We start from the raw sequence: 22,045 nt of genomic DNA, 5'->3' as shown, positions 1-22,045 counted from the left end.
CGGATTTCATCAAGATAAAATTCTTACTTAATGTCATAAAGATCGGATGAAAACTGTGACCTCTATTGTCTACGCAAGGTTTAGCTATTATTTGACCTTGTGACCTAGTTTTTTCCCCAGATGACCCAAATACTATCCCAATCCAGGATTTTATCAAGATAAACATTCTGACCAAATTTCATAAAGATTGGATGAAAACTGTGACCTTTATTGTCTGCACAAGGTTTTTCTATTATTTGACATAGAGACCTTGTTTTTGACCCCAGATGACCCAAATACAATCCCAACCCAGATTTCATCAAGATAAACATTCTGACCAAATTTCATATAGATTGGATGAAAACTGTGACCTCTACTGTCTACACAAACAAATTGTTGACGGACTCACACACGCACGCACAACGGACGCCGGACATTTCACGATCACATAAGCTCACCATGTCACTTCATGACAGGTGAGCTAAAAATGCTTATTACAGTTGTCTGCTCTTGTTTATAGATTAGGGTAATGTTGGTAAAGAAGTATGCAAAATATGAAAGCAATATGTCAAGGGACGTAAAACATATTTGAGGTGGTACGCAAACTTTTACATTCCAGCGCTCATGCTCACTCTGAAGCCGGGATGAGTAGGATAGCTCCACTATATATATTCATAAATGATAGTCAAGCTAAAAATGATGTTCTGCCTTTTGTCTATCTAAGTTTATTTTTCCATGGATTTAAAGTTGATCAATTGGACTGGGCAGAATCTGTACCAGAAAAACAGTGAGTGGGCCGCTTACATGTATACTACGAATTTCGTCAGCATTTCTGTACTGGAATGGTGAGTTTGCTTGTGTTGTGTGAAGGTGTCATTTTTTCTGTATTAGCATTTCCAAAGTTAGATTATATAGTGGATTACATTGTCTTCCCTAGTGACCAAAAGTTGTTCCCGGGTTCAATCCCAGTTCCAAGACCAAGCAACAGTCTCGAGAGTGTTTAAATAAGCCTTAAGCATACTTTGCTATGAAGCTAAAGATAGCATATACAGTTTTAAACACAACAAACTTGAGATGGTTTATAGAACACAAATCAAGTCACCTCGTCCTTTGCCGTTAAAGGCGAACACACCAACACTTCGTCTGACGATGGAAGAGGTTGCTCTTTGTCATGCATGTAGATTGAGAGTGTCACTTTTGGTATGTCCTCTGAAAGCATACAACTGTAGTGAACTTCAATACTATAGAGCATTTGGTTGTCCGAATGGAACAATGCTCTATATGCCATTTTCAAGTATTTTAGAATTCATCTTTCAATAATTTAGATAGGGTTTTAAATGAGAGGACATAGAGCAAAATAAAGCAAAGAATATATTTCTAAGAAATCATACTTTATTGAAGTTCAAATTAAATTATTACGCTGATGTTCACGATTCCATGGTTATAAATTCTCAATATCGACAAAAATGTGTTAAATGCATCTAGTTTTTCAGACAGATACCGTAACAGTCAAGAAAGATTATTGTAATGCTTTGGAATGCAGGTGGTTTTAGAGGTTTATCACTTATTTAAATGACCTATACATGTTACTAAATGTACATACCTGTAGGACATATAATAAGATTTGGCTCGCCCTCATTGTAGCTAGTTCCTAGTTTTCTGTGAACTGTTTCTTGCTCTGCAAAATCATTAATTAAGAAATTACTACATGTTTTAATTTCATGTTAAATTTCAATCAGGGATTTGTCATAAAAATGTGACCTATACTCGGCAACATTTGTCAGCTATCTTTAAGAGAAAATAACTGAGAATCGTGTGGCTAACTGGGGATGAAAAAGGTCAATTGTACATCTATCTATCTTGATTCTCACATATATTTAACATTTCATTTTCATTGTTTGGAATGTAGTTTGCTCTTTAAACAAGGTATTCATACGAATTCATAAACAATGTAAGACATTGTAATCAATATCTACCTGCAAGATGCTTCAGGACAATGCCCAAGTACTCGAGACTGAGATAGTCGCTGATATTGGACGATATAGAGCCCAAGAAGCTCTTCCATAGTTCTGACAGACCATGTATCAGTTCAGCTACACCCGCACTAAAGTACAAGAATGAATAGCTTTGAGTTGACAATATAGTGAAAACAAATGAACAAACAAGATATGTGTCTATTGGAAACGATATCCTCCATATTTCACTTTTATCTCTAAATTTCTCATATGTGAAAAAAGCTGCTAATGACCTCTACGTTTGACTTTGACGTTTTATGTCATGGGTCCGTTCATACACACCACTTTCAATCTCCTCATGGTGATCTTTTTATGTAAGCTCTTTTAAAGTAACATGATAAATGACAGGTACAGTAGAAAGACGAGCTGTTTATTATAACACAAATTGACCTATTCACCTTTATTTGTGACCTTGAGCATTAAGGTACAGAGACGAGTGTCACACGTGACTAGAAGTCTTACGTTGGTTTCGTTTGAACCAATTTATTTATAAATCCATTAATATATGGAAATGTCATTGCTGAGACAGAAATTTCAAGCGGTGTAAATGCCAAAATTTGATCTTTGCGCTATAGTTTGACCAAGATCTTTGAGTTAGGGAGACTCGTGTAACAAATGACACGTTGGTCTATGATGTTAAACATTGTCAAAAAGTTTTTGGAGAAGATCAGATGAAAACAAGTTAAGTAAGAGAGCGGAAATCAACTCATATTACAGACAGACGGACGAACAGTGCATATTGCATCCCTACTGTGGCATAAAAATTTACAATTAATGACCATTTTGGAATAAAATCTATAACAAATTAAATTATTATATATAGCAACTTTAAACTAATTTTCAGCAAACACATTTTCAGATAAATTTTGTATCATTTGCAGCAAATGACTAATCAGTTGGTTTTGCATCTTAACAACCTTTTAAAAATTGATAACTCGTTTGCCATAAATTTTTCATCTGAAGTGCCATACTCAATTTTTACCAGAATTGTTTCTTTTAAACAAATGACCATGAATCATTTTGATCATTTGCATATAAAGCAAAATGTCAAACAAAAGCCTACCTGTGTTCATTAATTTTGGTCAAGTTTGCTTTAATAATGGAGGCCATTGTGGAAGCCGAATCAGTCCAGCCAGAAAATGACTGTGTAGGATTTTGTGATTCCATCATTTCTTCGTCATTATCAGTATCATCCATTTCACTGATGCTTTGTTGTGTTTCCCCTTCCTCCATGCACCATAACAATGCTGTGATTAAATATACAAATTTATTATACTAACACAAAGGACAAATACATGAATTTATTAATGTTTACTTAAATAAATGAATGAATAATTAAGATTATCTTGATTAAAAGAAGTACTCATAACGATGACTTAGATTGTTACTGAAGTCAGACAGTAAAAAAGTGCTCAGGTGATGCATAAATAAAGTTATAAAAACTAGACAACAATGAATGATTTCAAACAGTAAAAACATGTACATTATGCAAGAGGAAGACTCTTAACCACATACTCATATAAACTAATGAAGGTGTTATTTCGATTGCTAGGTCGCGCATATATATTTCATGTTAAAATCACTTTTAATAACAACAATACCAACCTTGTGTAACGTCTTTGGATTCGATATCTTTTACTTCAACATGATTGATTGCTCGAAGTGCAAGAGATTCGTCTATCCCTGCAGCAACCAGTTCACGAACAAATGCTGTTTTCTTCTCTTCCAGATCCGATGTATTGTTAGCATCAGTCATCTCATGTTCTTGTGTCCTTACATAGATTTCAATATCCTGTTCACGAGTTCGATTATCAACTTCCTCTTTGGCAAGATTTAAAGCCGCCACTAAATCAGCTAAACAGAACAAATCATACATTACATCTAGAAGATGGTTTGTACACATTCATAACATTTCGAACATAAAACAATTTAAGCTTTTATGCAAGCGTAAAAATTTATATTAACCAGACCTCAAATGTTGATGATGCAAAAACAAACGCTTCCAAATACATGTAATATTTCGTTCTTATTAGAAATATGAACTGTTTGAATATTACACATCAGCCAAATTATGCTAAGAAAATTCACAAATACGATCAAAGTGGACTGAACTCAAATATAAATAATCACAATTTATTTAAAGCTCCTATATACCTGGTGTACAATCCTGTTTCACAGCTGACAACAGCGGGTATATGTGATTCGATGGCGCTTTGTCTGACCCAACTTTCACAAGCTCTCGTTGGAGAATCACTAGCTGGTCAACCGTAAAATAGTTCAGGTGGAAATACTCGACTCGTTTTTGTCTGATGTATTCCAACCATTCTCTCAAACAAGTCTCCATGAATTTTGCAAGTTCTGGAATGACGTTTTGCAAACCTTCTGTTTTGGGAACTCCACCCTGTGCAAAGAAAAATGATAACCAACATTGGAGTGCTGGTTCATATAAATTCAAAACCTTGCATAAAAGCTGAAATGGTTGAATCATCACATGCTATAACTCGTTTTCCATGAAATAATTGTATCTCACCCATGTAGAACATAACATTTGAGCATTTTAATCGGCTAGTATTGTATCGAAATGCTAATCACGACATTTTTGTTCAGAAAAAACATCACAAACATGAAAGAATGGCACTACAATTAACATGTATATCAAGTTTACAACATTCAAAATATCAAACACTTTTCATTTGATAACTTTAAATTGGCAAGTAATGTGACAGTTAACTAGAGTGCATCGAAATAATATGGTTCTTATTTTAAGTCTGCAATGTGTAATGTTTAATTTAAATATTGTAATGATTTGGCAGTGCCTTTTTCTAATAAATCAACCCTTTTGATTTGAGAGGAAACAAATAACAGTAAGAAGTTTATGCAGAACAATTGTGCAAAAATGAAACAAGAGGGCCATGATGGCCCTGAATCGCTCACCTGACTAACCTTGCTACATCAACTTAAATTCTATCAGACCCATATACAATTGCAAGCCAGATTTCATTAATTAATACATTTTGACAAAATTTCATTAAGAAGTGATGAAAACTGAGATCTCTTTCATCTACACAAGGTTTTACTAGAATTGGCCCGATGACCTAATTTTTTACCCCAGATGACCCATATACAATCCAAAATCAGGTATTGTCAAGATAAACATTCTTACCATATTTCATTAAGATCAGATGAAAACTATGACCTCTATTATCTACACAAGGTATTTCTATGATTTGACCTAGTGACCTAGTTTTTGACCCCAGATGACCCAAATTCAATCCAAACCCAGATTTTACCAAGACAAACATTCTGACCATATTTCATTAAGGTCTAATGAAAACTGTGACCTCTATTGTCTACACAAGGTTTTTCTATGATTTGACCTAGTGACCTAGTTTCTGACCCCAGATGACCCAAATACAATCCCAATCGAGATTTTATCCAGATAAACATTCTGACCAAATTTCATAAAGATTGGATGAAAACTGTGACCTCTATTGTCTACACAAGGTTTTTCTATTATTTGACCTAGTGACCTAGTTTGTGACCCCAGATGACCCAAATACATTCCCAACCCAGATTTCATCAAGATTAACATTCTGACTAAATTTCATAAAGATTGGATGAAAACTGTGACCTCTATTGTCTACACATGGTTTTCCTATGATTTGACCTAGTGACCTAGTTTCACACGCACGCACACACGCACAACAGACGCCGGACATCACACGGTCACATTAGCTCACCATGTCACTTCGTGACAGGTGAGCTAAAAAAGCTTAGTGAGAAACGGACAGTTGGAAGAAGTGACAAATGCAAAACGTTTCATCATAATACAAGAAGTATAATACTTATTACATATTTGCAGTAAAAAGCTGTCTTTTCTTTAATTGTTGTTTACCTTCAGCTTTGGTACATCGTTTCCTTCCCCAAATGAGAGAATGACACAAACCGGTCGTGTGGTATTGCACATGAATGTCGCTTCCCAACTGTTAAACAACACACAGCCGGTGGCACACAGTTTTCTAAACACATTTCCAAGACGACTTACGCTGTCAAACACCTTAAACAAATTTGATTTAAGGATTTAAAGGTAAACTGGCCCATACACATACCTTAATTTTATAAAACAACATCAAGAAAAGTCAAGACACATTACATGTGTATAATATACATAGTTTATAAACTGAATACAATAGTGGCAAAGTTACACTCAACACAATAGGCATATATGTCACCATATTTAAGTTGAAATCAAATTGTATTAGACCAACAATTAACATATTATTAACATGTTATACAGTGTTGTAAAGCAATGTCAAATGCATGATATGAGAAAGTTGGCGTTATTTAAGAAGGAAGGTTAAAATTCATTGATAGTTAATTTGAGGCGACATCTACGCATATATGCTTAATACAAAATGCTTGAATACTGTTTCATACAAAACATTAATCATTACATGATATTACACAAAATTATGTGGTGACAGTGTCGAATTTTAGATTGTTACCACAACGATTTGCATCCGATTTTTTATTATATTTTAATTATAGTCATATAGTTAAACAAGTGTTATATGTACGTTTCTAAACACAAGCAACTCGTGCAATTCAACTTGCAAATCATGCACCAATACAGATATCAGAGGCGGTAATCACATTACAAACTAAATGGCGATGTCCATGCCGAGGCAGGTATTTTTCATTGTTTTATACCCTTTATTACTGGTATTATTTGTTTTTATTCCGCTCACTTTCCAGCCATTTTATGAAGAAAGTTACTGGCTTTTATTTCACAGTAATATTCGCTTTACATATCAACTTTACTCGGTGCGAAATTTCTTAACGGGATGACCTTCTTAGGGCTCCACTAAGAAAATTGCTTAGTCTATGGTGCGATATAACTTTTGTGCAGTGTACATGTCATTGCTCTTATGTCTGTGTAAAAATGGCTTATATTTTTAACACTTTGGTGTGAATTTAACATTCATATGGTTACATGTTTATACGGACTTTTATTTGTGTGAAGTGATTGGGATTGAAATTTATATAGAATTCATATTACAACTCTCACCAAGGTGAACTTTTCAACATCCACTTTGACATCCTTTCTGTCGTGTGTGTTTTTCCCAGCCACCAACATCAATCGACTTTGAAGATCTTGTAGCTGCGAGAAACTGTAGCTTCTGAATTGACGTTCATGTTCTTTTTCTGGCACAGTTAATTTGATAACATTTCTTGTCAGCTGTGAAGAAAACATGAATTTTGTTTAACTAATAAGCACATTAGTTTATCCCAGGTCAAGTGTGAAATGTTTGTATATGCTTAAGATTTCTATATCATGTAGAATAGTTTCACTATCAAACACCGAAATCCACAGTATATTGTCAAAAACAATTATCCCTTCCAGTGAACCTTAATACATATGTGTTTCAGTTAGAAAAGCAAACAACAACTACACAAATACATGCGACATAAATAAGCAATATTAAATGTTTCACAAGATTTCATTCTTGCTCAGTTACCCATAAAACCACCTTATCGTCATATGTTTGTTTTTACTATGTTACTTTGTTAAAACTTGCCCCCGAAACAATCGCATACATTGTTTTGATGTGTTTGCATAAAGCAGCTTACAAAACATGGTAAACCAGAAATGGCGCGGCAGAGGCCGACGCGTATCCCCACGCTGCATGTTTGGCCCAGGGGGCGTCCCAGGGTTGGTAATGGGGCCATGCATAGTTGAGATTGACCGTATTGTCATCAGAGATTTTCAGTATCAATTGGAAGTAAATCGATGTAGAAATGAAGAAGTTAATGTAAAATAACATAAAACAAGAGATGTGTTTGTCAGAAACACAATGCCCCCTACTGCGCTGCTTTGATTTGTTTAATCATTTAGCAGGTTCATTAATAACCTCCCTTTAAAGCTTATTACTTCCCTTGGATTTGTTTTTTTGACCTTTGACCTTGAAGGATGACCTTGACCTTTTACCACTCAAAATGTGCAGCTTCATGAGATACAAATGCATGCCAAATATCAAGTTGCTTCATGAGATACACATGCATGCCAAATATCAAGTTGCTATCTTCAATATTGCAAAAGTTATGGCCAATGTTAAAGTACATAATAAAAAAATGAGTGAAAATCTCGGACCTGGCCCCACCCAAATCCCCATAACTTTTGACCCAGGGGTCAGATCAAAATTCCAAAGAGTGCAGGGTCGCACATATGCTCATTGTTACCATGTGTGTAAGTTTTAAGGCTCTAGAGCTTATAGTGTAGGAGGAGATAGTGGCCAGGACGGCAGACCAACGGACAGACGGCAGAGATAACCACAATATCCCCACGCTTTTCAAAAAGCGTGGGAATAACCAAATTATATAACCTGCACACCTTTAATAATACTTTAAGTATCACTTAACACACTAAGTGAGTGTTTGGTGGAAAGTAATCATGTGAATGTTAAAAAAAATCAAACAGCAATAACTCTAAAATATGGAAGAAAGTCTTACTTTTCAAGGTGATCACTCTTAGTTCTGAGATATGCTCGGCACTAAAGTTAAGTAAAACAAGATGTGTTTTTGAAACACTATGTCCCCCCCCCATATATTTGACCTTTGACCTTGAATGATGACCTTGACCTTTCACCACTAAAAATGTGCAGCTCCATGAGATACATATGCATGCCAAATATCAAGCTGCTATCTTCAATATTGCAAAAGTTATGGCCAATGTTAAAGTTTGGCGCAAACAAACCAGCACATCAACAAACAAACCAACAAACAGACAGGGAAAAAACAATATGTCCCCCAGTACTGGGGAACATAAAAACTTACAAAAGGCAAGAATTTAAGGGCAATTACTACAAAGTACTCTCCATGTGCACTGGCTGGTTATTGTATCTGGAATCCATATTTAATGTACTGCTTATACACATTTTCGTAAGTTTGGTGATGATCTGGTTCAGTTAGCGAGTAGAAAATGAGAAAAAAAGCAAAAAAAGACTTAAGAAGGTTCGGGCATCATATACCTTTCATCAAGCGAATACAAACAGCCTACATGTTACATGATACAATACAATATGATTACTTACAATGTCTTTGTTTGAGTTATGGTTCTCAGGAATTAACCCAATCACGTAAATACCAAAATTGTTTATGGCATCCGCTTGCATCAAAGAAGTCACCTCCACTGAGCCATGTGCCTTCTTGATTTCCTTCAGCCAAGGAAGTTCTCTGTCTGTGTCAATCTAAACAAAAACACGTTGAAACACATTTAAAATTTAAGACTCCATAAATTTAATTTCTTAATAAACACAAAATATTGAAAATCCGAACAAGATATGTTAAATATTATTAATTCCTTATTCCTTTCCCTTTGTGTAAATTATTATTATCCTTGATTAGTAATGAATAAATGCCATTTGTGTACATATCATTCATTATCATTAATTATTCTAAAATTATTAACAAACCCACAATAAGTTAATTAAGTCCTGACCTACCAGCTGTTGGGGTAAATTTGGATTGGCGTCCAGCTCTTTCCAAACTATTCTGCATTTGTCTAACAATACGCTGTAGTCACAAGCAGCAGAGAGTTCAAATATAAGTGTCGAATAGCCCAGCACAGCCGAGTGCAAACATTGCACTTTTTTAATGTTCAGCGGTTCGTCTCCTGCCGACATCATTGCTAGGTCTACGAACACTTTCAATTCCTTTTGGCCAGCTGAAAATTAAAAACATACAAGTTTCTACGAAACACATTGTATAACATATTTGGATACTAGTTACAATGACTGCTGCTTCCTGATGACCAAAAACAGATATGCGCTCTCAGATACAAAATCACATTGCCATAACCAAACTACCTTAAAATTATAAAATTAATGTGCTCCCTGAAGTATTTAAGTAATGTCCGGGATGTCAGTTAACTCACAGTGGCACTTTTCTCAAACAAGCTTAACATATCTGAACAGCTTACCATGTATAGGTGCACACAGTTACTCTAGTTCACTGAACATGCATTACTTGAATATGAGACCAGGGATTATGGTTGTAGAAATACTTGAATGACCAACTTTGTACACATTTTATGACCGGACAGGGATTCAAATGACGCAATCTTACAAATGAGTCTCATGCTTAACTAACTTGGCCAAATAACACCTTAAATAACAATTAACCAAATATATTGCTTAAACTCAAATTGGTCATAATACAAATGTATCATACATCTACCAAAACTTTTGACTGAAATTCATACAAGATAGTTTTATTGTAAAGAGCCTCGATATAAATTTTGCACTGTACGGTACACTTATATAACCTTATATACTACTATTCTGGACGATGCCCAAATGCCTATGAACGTCACGTAATAAGAAGCCCCGTTATTACACGGGAGGCGGAAAACTACAACGGGCGAGGCATGGTCAGGGGTGATAACCCCAACAAAGGGTTAGGGTAAGGGTTAGGGTTAGGGGTCGGGTTAGGGTTAGGGTTGGGTTTAGGCTTACCCAAACCCTAACCCGACCCCTAACACTAACCCAAACCCTAACCCTCTAACCCCCCCTTGCGCAATACCATACCATGCCTCGCCCGTTGTAGTTTTCCGCTTCCCGCTTCCCCATCTTGGTAAATGTGCAAAATACATGACAAAATAGTCAGAAATATTAGATAATTAAACTTACATGTTTGCATCGATTCTTTTAGCCACTGAACAAGATTGTCACATTGAAGGAACATCTCCAAACAGTGTATCTTCTCCTTGGTGATAAACTTTAAAACTTGAAAAGTTTCCATAAGTTTATCATCGAAGTCCTTCATTTTAAAATGTTGATCAATATGCTGCAAGACAATGTATAATGTTAAAATAAACACAATATAAAATGATCAAAAGATATTGTTTGTTGATGGGCAAAATAAATAATGTACAGGCGAAAGGAAAATTAGGGTTAATCTATTAGAGCAATGTTGCAAGTTTATGTTAAACTTATTTAGTATGAAAGTTGTAGGAAAATAATAACAACGCTATAGTCTACGTCGACTATACTAAAATATACAGATCAAAGCAATAAATAGACTGAAGAATGACAAAAACACTATCATTTGAATTGAAATGTAACAATTCTCACTGGCATTGCACAAGAATCATGACAGTAACTTGACATCTTTTAAGGGCATGTAATATGCATTATGATTTCTATACGAACGAGTTTTAAACAATAGATGTGTTTGTCAGAACCACAATGCCGCCTTCTGCGCCGCTTTGAAGCCATATATTTGACCTTTGACCTTGAAGGATGACCTTGACCTTTCACCACTCAAAATGTGTAGCTCCATGAGATACACATACATGCCAAATATCAAATTGCTATCTTCAATATTGCAAAAGTTATGACCAATGAAAAAGTTTTTGGACGGGCAGACGGACCGACTGGACTGACGGACAGTTAAAAAACTATATGCCAACCTTCGAGGGCATAAAAAGGGCTCGAAAACAATAGAAGACTTTCATGCCAAATACCACCCATCTCGGCCTGGATGTTTTATAAAGTCTTTTGACAACTGCCATGAGTTTTAGATGGTGTTAAATGCCTTAATTACATAGCTGATAAGCTTAACTAACTGCTTAATGACATACTTAATGTATCAGATAAAGAAAAATTATTCAAGATATGCAAGCAGGTTTTTCAGAACAGCGATATTTTCTACTAATATACTATTACATGCCAATAGTCTAATAATTAAATGCTCATCACAGTAATCTAGATTTTTAATGTTCGAGTTGCAACATTAAAGATTTTTTCACCGAAATAGTTTTCATTGTGTTTTACAGTTTGTGAACATTTTAAAACGTACTTGTACATAAACTTTTATTGATTTTCGAAAATTACGCAACAATCAAACAATAATACTTATTGACATATTATTCTTCATTTACGTTTGCTATTGCTGTAAAGCTGCTTTTCATATCATTAATTATTTTTATTTAAAATAGCTATTGGAGAGCAGTATGATATAAATTAAACATGTTTGAACAAGAGATTGCCAAGCAATATTGTCCCCTAACGGTGAAACTCCACCATTGTCAGTAATTTATATCTATATATATATATATATTTGTTGCCATAGCAACCATAATTCTTGACGAAGGAACAAATGAAATGACTTGCATAATCTCCATATAGCCATCTATCAATGTTCCAAGTTTCATGAAAAAATATGAAGAACTTTAAAAGTTATCGCAGGATCCAGAAAAGTGTGACAGACAGACTGACAGACAAAGCGCAAACCAAAAGTCCCCTCCGGTTTCACCAGTAGGGGACAAAAACAGATACATGTACCACCTCAGGTGTTCAAACTAAACCAGTTTAGTTTCAAAGCCTATTTGCTTAATATTCAACCTATTAAGACACTGCAAGAGACGAGTTGAGTAACAATTATATTGGTATTTTACATGTTATAAATGCTTCTCTATCACTGTGAACACGGGAATACACTGACGCGAAACATTCTTTAAATACCACATTCAACCACCGTGCAATACCACATGCCCAATACCAAGAATATCTGCATTCTGGTTTCAAGGGAGATTCCTTAAGTTTTCACTACATGAATATAAGGAAAAAAGTGACCTGCCAGGGCGGACTAATTTCGACCCCAAGGCTTTTGTACAGGACCACCATACAATTTTATATGCCAAATACCAACCCTTTTGGTATGCGGTTTTAGAGGAGGAGAGTTTAAATCTTCAATATATACATATGAGGAAAACAATCAAACACCAGCGTTGAGCAAACTTTGACCCAGGGTCATGATTTAAACAAACTGGGGAGAAGGCAACCAATACGATATTAAATGATATTAAATGATTCATCTTTGCCTTGTCGTTAGAGAGAAGATTCTCAAGACATGTTGCTTTAAATGTATACAAACCACGTGAACACTGGTAAGTGGCCATTTTCAACCCCAGTGGCATGGTTTGAACAAACTTAGAATATAATCACTAGACGAAGTTACACACAACATATTACACTCCTGATCAATTCAGTTTCAGAGGAATTATTTGCAGTTTCATTTCTTATATCTATTTTTTATTTAGCTTTTGTGACCTTCATATGCAACAGACCAAACAGGATTGACAAACTTTGAAATCAAGAATCATTTCATTTAAATTTTGTTTTAATTTGTCAATGGTTTCAGGAAGGGAAGTCGATAGTATAAAGTATTTTGCAAGCACCTCATGCATGCCCGGATTGACGAACGAGAGACATCAATCATGCTATACTTAAAGCTCCCCAGGTAAGCGGAATATTAAATACCTGTGATATTTTTTGGATAGGCTTGAAGTCGCCTTTAAGGCTATACTTTCGCTGGACTTTCAATAATACTCGTGCACCACTGACACACGACACTAACAGCCTATGTTCTTGCAACTGTCGTATTCGTTGATTCGCAATGCGTCCTGAAACTCCAAACACGGTGATTTCTCTAACAAGACGATCGTCCAATTCATGAAAATTATAAAATGTTCTTTCAAATTCTTGAAACAAGATGTCACCAGTGGTCAATTTTTGTCCGAATTCTCTCCACCTGAAAATACATATTGTGTTATTTATCACATAAAAGACAGTTACATATTCACTTATCTTACCAAAAATGATATAAAATATTATAAACATGTATATTAAACTTCGTCAGATTAAGAGTTCTTATATGATAAAGTTTAAAGAATTCAATACTTCCTTTCCATTTTTGTTATACAAAATAAATATGACTCAAAGTTGTTTTTTTCTTCATCATGTTGGGTGGTCTTTAAAACTTGGGATGCAAGAGGTTACAAAAAACATTAACCCGTTAACTGTTTGCCGTAACCTGTTGTTAACCTGTTAACCGAAAAACCTTTTATAGAAAAAATGTTTAAGTATACGTTAAACATGTCATAAACAGGTACATACTCCTTCTCAACTTCCTTCCAAATAGTGCCCACAACATCAGAAAGACTTTTGCATGAATTTCTATTAGCGTTGCATGCGGCTGCCCACATTCTTTCAAACACAAAACTTTTTTCTAGTTCTTCAAATGACTTCAAAATATCTAGAACTGATTCAGGAACATTAAAAGCTTTAAGCTTTGGTTTCGAATTGTTGTCCACCTTTGCAGTATATACCTCACAAAATGCGTTAAGAGGCTGTGCATCCAATGAATTTGCAGCAAGAGTCAGAACACGGTCTATGTCTGCTGTCTCAACTTAAAGAATAAATAATATGAGAATATTGGCAGATGGCGATAACAACTGGCAAATGCAACTGTAAACAACGAAAATAATACAAATGCAAAACATGGTATAATTATAATACCAACCATTCAAACTCTGGCAGTGGTTGACCAGAATGGACATTTGCTTCGACTGAAGTTCAAAGGCCTCTAATTCTGACATTCTACGATGAACAACTGCAATGAACCATTCAACAGGTTGCTTTGGCTCCAGAGCATTCATAACTGCTCCAAAAACGTTTACGTGAGCGTTTATTAAACGCAAGATTCCTATTTCAACGTTACCATCCACAAGTGACACCCAGCTACTTTGACAAATACCAACTATGTGGTCGAGATTTGGTTGTACATCAGGCATCAACAGCTGATTCTCCTTTTCTTCATCTACAAAAAAAGTCAAACATATGAATCAAATAAACGCAAATGCAGAATAAACTGTTCGCAAGGCTACAAACATATCCATAGAACAATGAAGCCCACACCTATGCAGCTGTACGTGGTATGTTAAACAGTCTATAAATAATTATATTTTGAAAAATTGAGATTATGGCTGAAAGCAAGACCAGAGCAAAAGCCATGAATGCTTCATAAACAACAGAATGTTCTTGTATACATACCATTTCATAATATTGATGAAGGTTTTGATATGAATTTATTTTATTATGTTTCATTTACGATACATGTATGCACTTTCGAGTTACTGATCGAAAACAAATGTATGTTTAAGTAAACCCTGATCATATACAGTTTCAAATCATTTACGGTTTTGAATTGATATAATTATATTATTTGTAAGATGTAATAAGTGCATATTTGTACTGCATGACATAGAGGATAACTATCAAGCATAATTAAGTATCGAACACATTCAAAAGTTTATATATCATAACCTTGCACCCACCCTATCCATAGGCAAATCAAAAGCAATGTCTCAGTCTATAAATATACAGTTGTGTGATAAAAAGTATCGTCAGGTGGTCACACATGCACCATAACAAAATCCACTCTGGAGTTATCAAGCAGATACTGACTCCATAAATGTATTCACCCAAAATGCAATTCATGATTTGTAAACTTGAGTAATAAGCTATGTATCAATAGAGACAATCTCAACATCTTTGTACCCATGGACAGGGTTAATTCTATAAGACCTCCCCATCATTATGAAAATTGTCTAATGTCTGAATAATATTTAACTGCAACCCCTGTTTCTTGCTCTGGTTAGCAATATAGTATTTTACAATAATCAAATGCTTTCATGGGTCTTTATCACTAATGTAATATTTCTAGTAAACATTTTTATAGTTTATTCTATTTTGTATATAGCAAACAAACATATAAACCAAATATATTATGTAAATATATTATGTAACTGTGAAATACAAGAAATATATATGTATTTACGTTTGTTTTTCAAGAAAAGCTGGATAGGTGGCCAGGTCAATGTCATTCTAAGAATCTGGTTTGAGTCATCTTCACTCTGTATTGTAGACTTCCATTTCTTCTCAAAAAGGATTGTCATCAGTGTCTTCAGTCGCCTTTTCCCAGCCGAATCCATTTTATTGTAATCAACTGTATAGCCACCATCGATTGCCTGACAAGAATAATATACAATTATTCACACAACATAGTGCAAAATGATAATGAGATTTGTAACATCATATATATAGGATTGATACAATTTCACTGCTTTTGTAAAAAAAAATTTATAAGTTAACAGATGCGCTAAGTCCGATGAAAAATGCCACAAAAACATGTTTATATGTGGTTTAACAACAGGCCACTCAGTTATCGTATCAACATGGTTATTTTAAGGCATACAACTGCATCTGAAAACTGAAACAAGGCGTTAAAAGGAAGTGGGATACGTTTTTTTTAATGCGTTTTAAAGTAAATTGAGATCTTGACCTCACACCTAGCGCCATAATATTTGTATATGACAAATCGAATGGCCATCTTGGGAATACTTATTCAAATACATCAATACATCGTAGGCATTAAAAGTTGACAGAATGGCAAATAAAATTTAATGTAATTAATTATTGCCTTGACTTTCCAAAAAGGAACATTTGTGATTATACATTTAACATCATTTGGTGATCAGGATTTACAGTTTTTACCAACATTACAGAGAACAAGAGGGCCATGATGGCCCTGTATCGCTCCACTGATTTTTTATGCGAAAAAAGCGTGCAATGCGCATGGGATAAAATGTACTCAAGCATGTGACTTTCTCTTTCTATCCCTCTTCCCACCTGGCGCTTAAAGTTGGAAGAGTGAGCATTTTTATATAAGGAAAAAGTTACTAGGGTGGTAACTAAACAGACTTAAAAGCCCGGGAATTGTCGCACAGATCCTTTGCTTATAACATAGGTATATTTATCTCTCCAAAAGATAGTGTCGTTCTTTCTATTTCACATATTTTTAGATGCTGAAAATCAAATCTACGCATGTTCTACAAGATTAATGATAGTTCCTTCATTCAATCATGAATCTTTTTCCAAAATTCCAAAAAGTGTTTGTAGGTTTCAAAGTTTCTGTTACTTATATAGTTCATGACATATGCAAAATACCCTGTGGTCATGTTTTTTGACAAATCAAATTTTGTTGAACAACATTTTAATGGGAGCCTTCAAAGGATAAATTTGGCCCCAGGAGCATAATTTGAACAAACTTGGTAGAGAACTAAAAGATGTCACTACATACCAAATTTGGTAGCCCTAGGCCCAATGGTTATGGACAGGAGGATTTTTAAAGTTTTCACAAAAGAGGCTTTATATAGGCATATGTTCATTTTTGTGACCCCGGGGGCCGGTCAAATTTGACCCCAGGGGAATAATTTGAACAAATTTGGTAGAGGACTATTAGATGTAACTACATACCAAATTTAGTAGCCCTAGGCTCTATAATTATGAACAAGAAGATTTTTAAAGTTTGCACAAAATAGGCATTATTTAAGCATATGTTCATTTTTGTGACCCCCGGGGCAGGGTCAAATTTGACCCCAGGGGCATAATTTGAAAAAAACTTGGTAGAGAACATTAAGATTTTAATACATACCAAATTTGGTAGAAATAGGCTCAATGGTTATGGACAAGAAGTTTTTAAAGTTTGCACAAAATAGGCCCAATATAAGCATATGTTCGATTTTGTGACACCTGGGGAACGGTCAAATTTGATCCCAGGGGCTTAATTTGAACAAACTTGGTAGAGGAGTATTAGATGTCACTACATACCAAATTTGGTAGCCCTATGCCATACAGTTATGGACAAGAAGTTTTTAAAGTTTGCACGAAATAGGCCTTATTTAAGCGTATGTTCATGTTTGTGACCCCCGGGGCAGCGTCAAATTTGACCCCAGGGGCATAATTTGTACAAACTAAGTAAAGAACTATTAGATGTCACTACATACCGAATTTGGTAGCCCTAGGCCCTACGGTTATGGACATGAAGATTTTTAAAGTTTGCACAAAATAGGCTTTTTATAAGCATATGTTCATTTTTGTGACCCCGGGGCAGGGTCAAATTTGACCCCAGGGGCATAATTTGAACAAACAAAGTAGAGAACTATTAAATGTCACTTCATACCAAATGTGGTAGTTCTAGGCCCAATGGTTATGGACAAAAAGATTTTTAAAGTTTGCACAAAATAGGCTTTATATAAGCATATGTTCAATTTATTGACCCCCAGGACGAGGTCAAATTTTACCCCAGGGGCATAATTTGAACAAATTTGAAAGATGTTCACCCCAGGAACATTTGTGAGAAGATTTATCAGAATTAGACTTATAGTTTAGGAGAAGAAGATGTTTAAAGAAAAAGTTAACGCACGCACGCACAAACGACAGACACAGGACCATGACAAAAGCCCCGCTGGCCTCTGGCCAGTGGAGCTTAATAATTTACGAAATTTCAACCTTTATTGCAACCTAGGCATTTCAAAGCAATGTCTGATCTATGATTGACACATAGTCTAGTCAAAGAGAATACAAATCTGATATTAAATTAAAATGTAAAGCTTAACAGAAAAAATAAAACTTTCCCTGAAATTTTTACCTTGACCTTCCGCCAAAGTCCATTGGAGTCATAACTGACACATTTTTGGTAATCGGGAACAATTAAACCAGAAGACATATATTATAATTATTTATGGGATGCGAATGTTACAGAGCGGTAGCAAAATTTGATGACTTTTACCTTGCATTAATCTTTATCTTTCACCGAGGAGCATTATCAGAGACTTGTTCTTGACAAATTAAATGGTGATGGATAATAATATTCCGAAATTTAAATTCCTCCCACAACCCCAACAACGTGCCAAAGGACGGTTGGTGCGACTACAATATGCCCTCCTTTAAGACCATACAAATAATGTCGGGCAATGGTTACCAGCTTATCATTAACACATTCTAAACTAAAACTTCATTATCATTATTTTAATCAAGTCAGAAAAAAACACACTAAGAAAGTTTGTTTTAATTGCACATATTAATGAAGAATGTTTCATTTACCTCACTAGCCATTACTGTTAAGTGCTCCTGCATTTGATTCGGGAACGTATCCACATACTGGCAGAAATACGCTATGAATAGTTGTTTCATCTCGGACCATTTGATAAACTGCAATCCAAGAAAATTCCATTTAATTGGTAAATCGAAATTGTTTTTTGTTTGTTTAAATCATTTGTAAACTCAATTGCATCATGAACTTGAGCTTTCATTAAAGATGATTATCATGTTCATATACCATGTAGATTGAATTTATCAATCAGAAACATGAATTTTAAGACGCATGAACAGCTATGCCACTTTCAACTCCTCTACTACAGCTTTGTAATGGTAAGATTTAATAATAGCTCAGTATATAAACATTAATAAAAAATCAATTTAACTCCTAAGTTTATAATTTAACTCCTAAATTTAACCTGTATCAAGTTAATCTATATTGAAATTTAACAACTAATAAAAAAATGTTATTTGATTGATGGGGCAAAAACGTTTCTACTGGTAGAGTGGGTGTAAAAAACAAAATCTAAAATGTTTATGGATTCAAAGTTTCTTAATATTTAAATACGGTCCTCAACTAACATGGCATTAGTTTGAAGAACATCATCCTTAGTGTTCTGTAATAATCAGAATAAGTGGATGTTTTAATGCTTTTCAAATTTACCATGTACTCAAAACTTGCAATTCATGACATTTTATGCTAATCATGACTAATTAAACAATTAAACTCTGTTTTAGGCTCTATTACTTCAAGTCCAGTGTAACATGTTAAGCGGCATTATTGTTCAGAAGGTGGAGACCCAAATAAATGAACGTGACTTACCTGTATTTTTAACTGATGTTGAAGCGCTAGACCAACTTGTTCATTCCAACTGTCAAATATTGCTCCATTGAATGTTATAAATGCATATTTCCAAATCTGAAATTGTATAATTCAATCCCTGAACAAATGAACATGGCAGTAACCTCAAAAGAACATAATGCCCCATTACTCATTTAATTAAATCAGCCAGAGAATTTAAGCAAAACAAATGCATTTCAGCTTTCAAAGTAACATATACATGAATATATTTAAGAATATATAAGGGCAATGTATGTTTGCTATAAGATTTTCAAACAAGAGATGTGTTTGTCAGAAACACAATGACCCCTACTGCGCGGCTTTGATTTATTTAAATTTTTTATCATTTGGCAGGTACAGATAATTATCTCCCTTTATACCTTATTACTTCCCTTGGATGGGTTTTTTTACCTTTGACCTTGAAGGATGACCTTGACCTTTCACCACTCAAAATTTGCAGCTCCATGAGATACACATGCATGCCAAATATCAAGTTTCTATATTCCATATTGCAGAAGTTATGACCAAGGTTAAAGTTTTGGGACAGAATGACAGAGTGACAGAATAACAGACACATAGAATGACAGACAGACAGGCCAAAAACAATATACCTCTGATCTTTCGATCCGGGGGCATAGAAACAGTACAGTGAGTGACTAGGCATGAAGATATGGAACTGGTAAAACGATTTCCAAGGTTTTAATAGTTAGTTAAAATAACAATCATATACCCTAGTGTGTTCAGTTTCAACATTAAAATGATCTTCGCTTTGCATTCTGTCTCCTAACTTATTTAAATTGCTATAATGTAATTAAAGACAGGTTTCATATAGTTTTTTAAGGGCACATGAGTTTGTAGAATATTTGACATTCAAACGTAATTATAACTAGGTATATGAGATATAGAGCGGACCAACACAATATTAAAGCTCAATATTTGACCTTTCATGAATGATCCTGAACTCAAACTAGCGCAACTGCAGCTGTCTCATTCATCTCAATTTAGTCTATTACCTTAACTGTTTAGCAAAGTTTCATAAAAATCTGTTAATTATCATAGGAAATATGAACGGGATATAAAAATGGAGGCTAAAATATTATACCTTAAAATACAATTTTTAATGTTTGATTTTCAAGTGTGAACGTGACATTACACTAGAGTTATTGGTTTGTGCCTTTGCATATTTTTCGCCAAGTTTCAAGAAAATCCTTCAAAAGGTATATTGCAACATGGAGCAGACACGAACAATATATGAGATTTAATTGTGTAATCTCCGGCAAGCTGAAGCTAACCCACAGTGTTAACTCTTATGTCAAAGGTACATACAAGTAAAACAACTAACATGTACAACAGATACTACCATTGATGTAAAATTGGTACCAGGTACAATTTGGATAATCGCAGCTCATATATTAGCCACTGTTGGGCATGTTTCTATTTTGTACACAAACATTACAATTCATTATTTTGGACGATAAAAAGATGGGCAATCCATTCCTGTCCTCTCCAAAAACCTGATAAAGTTTATACTTTCAAACTATCAAATGCCGTTAGTTGGAACAGATACTTATAGGATAAAAGGAGATGTTAAAATTGGTGAAATAGGCCTTTACATAACTTAAGTTATAGACTGTCCATGATATATAGATTAAAAGGTAAAAATAGTAGATCACTTACATTTTAGCTATATTTAGAAGTAATCACAAAAACAAAGTCCGTCTTTTGTGTGAATAATGTTGATGACAAATCATTTATTATTTGAATAATCAAGCCCTAAATTTAAAAACAATCACTATAAAATGCATGAATACAAGTATACAGGCAAATTTTACAAAAGATTCAACTTACATGCAGATATTCACTTAAATGTGAGGTCCATGAGTTGCTGGTAAAATTTCGTATCCATGAAGTTACATTCCCAGCAACAGCCTTTATCTGTAAAGCACACTCATTTGCAGTCTTTTTTCCACTGGTTGCTGACAATATTTGGTCATGTATGTTGGTGCAAAACAGGAAGATGTAGCTCCAATATGCAAGCTTCAACACTCTGTCTGATGAATACATTCTCTCAACTGCTTCCATTCCTGTTTTATATGCTGTTGACCACCTCGCCAAAGGCCTGCATCACAAAATGCGAAATTTATATACTCTTGGCATACACATGACAATTCAGTTTCAAGTTGATAATATTTTATTTTCTTATGACAATTAAAGCATACATTCAACATGTATAAATCGTCCTTTTCACTGCATGAACATGTCTTTAGTATTTGCATTTACTGTAAGGATACAAGTAGACTTAATATATCTGTATATTTAACAATGCTACCAATATAGATACATGTTCCTCTTTAGGCATGTACACATAGGAAACTCGTATACTTTATATTACTATTGACAGACTGAACATTGTTCATTCTACATTGTAC

The 22,045-nt window shown here is 34.6% G+C and overlaps 1 protein-coding gene across 1 annotated transcript in view; it reads right to left on the bottom strand.

Moving 5' to 3' along the window:
* LOC127852775 (E3 ubiquitin-protein ligase rnf213-alpha-like) overlaps nt 1-22,045 on the bottom strand; it is a 147,511-nt gene that overhangs the window by 102,031 nt on the left and 23,435 nt on the right. The window contains exons 12-29 of the mRNA XM_052386730.1: nt 21,465-21,735; nt 19,599-19,694; nt 18,782-18,889; nt 15,675-15,864; nt 14,358-14,654; nt 13,952-14,243; nt 13,316-13,586; nt 10,682-10,838; nt 9,497-9,717; nt 9,086-9,241; nt 7,063-7,233; nt 5,890-6,051; nt 4,149-4,395; nt 3,600-3,848; nt 3,058-3,241; nt 1,956-2,083; nt 1,583-1,657; nt 1,082-1,188 (exon numbers count right to left, since the gene is read on the bottom strand). Of these exons, the coding sequence (XP_052242690.1) occupies nt 1,082-1,188; nt 1,583-1,657; nt 1,956-2,083; nt 3,058-3,241; nt 3,600-3,848; nt 4,149-4,395; nt 5,890-6,051; nt 7,063-7,233; nt 9,086-9,241; nt 9,497-9,717; nt 10,682-10,838; nt 13,316-13,586; nt 13,952-14,243; nt 14,358-14,654; nt 15,675-15,864; nt 18,782-18,889; nt 19,599-19,694; nt 21,465-21,735 (3,382 nt within the window). The remainder of the gene's footprint in view (nt 1-1,081; nt 1,189-1,582; nt 1,658-1,955; nt 2,084-3,057; nt 3,242-3,599; nt 3,849-4,148; nt 4,396-5,889; nt 6,052-7,062; nt 7,234-9,085; nt 9,242-9,496; nt 9,718-10,681; nt 10,839-13,315; nt 13,587-13,951; nt 14,244-14,357; nt 14,655-15,674; nt 15,865-18,781; nt 18,890-19,598; nt 19,695-21,464; nt 21,736-22,045) is intronic.

This window comes from Dreissena polymorpha, chromosome 12, assembly GCF_020536995.1.
Source record: "Dreissena polymorpha isolate Duluth1 chromosome 12, UMN_Dpol_1.0, whole genome shotgun sequence".
NCBI lineage: Eukaryota > Metazoa > Mollusca > Bivalvia > Myida > Dreissenidae > Dreissena > Dreissena polymorpha.
The sequence above is the reverse complement of the archived record's forward strand: the minus strand, read 5'-3'. Positions and strand labels throughout refer to the sequence as shown.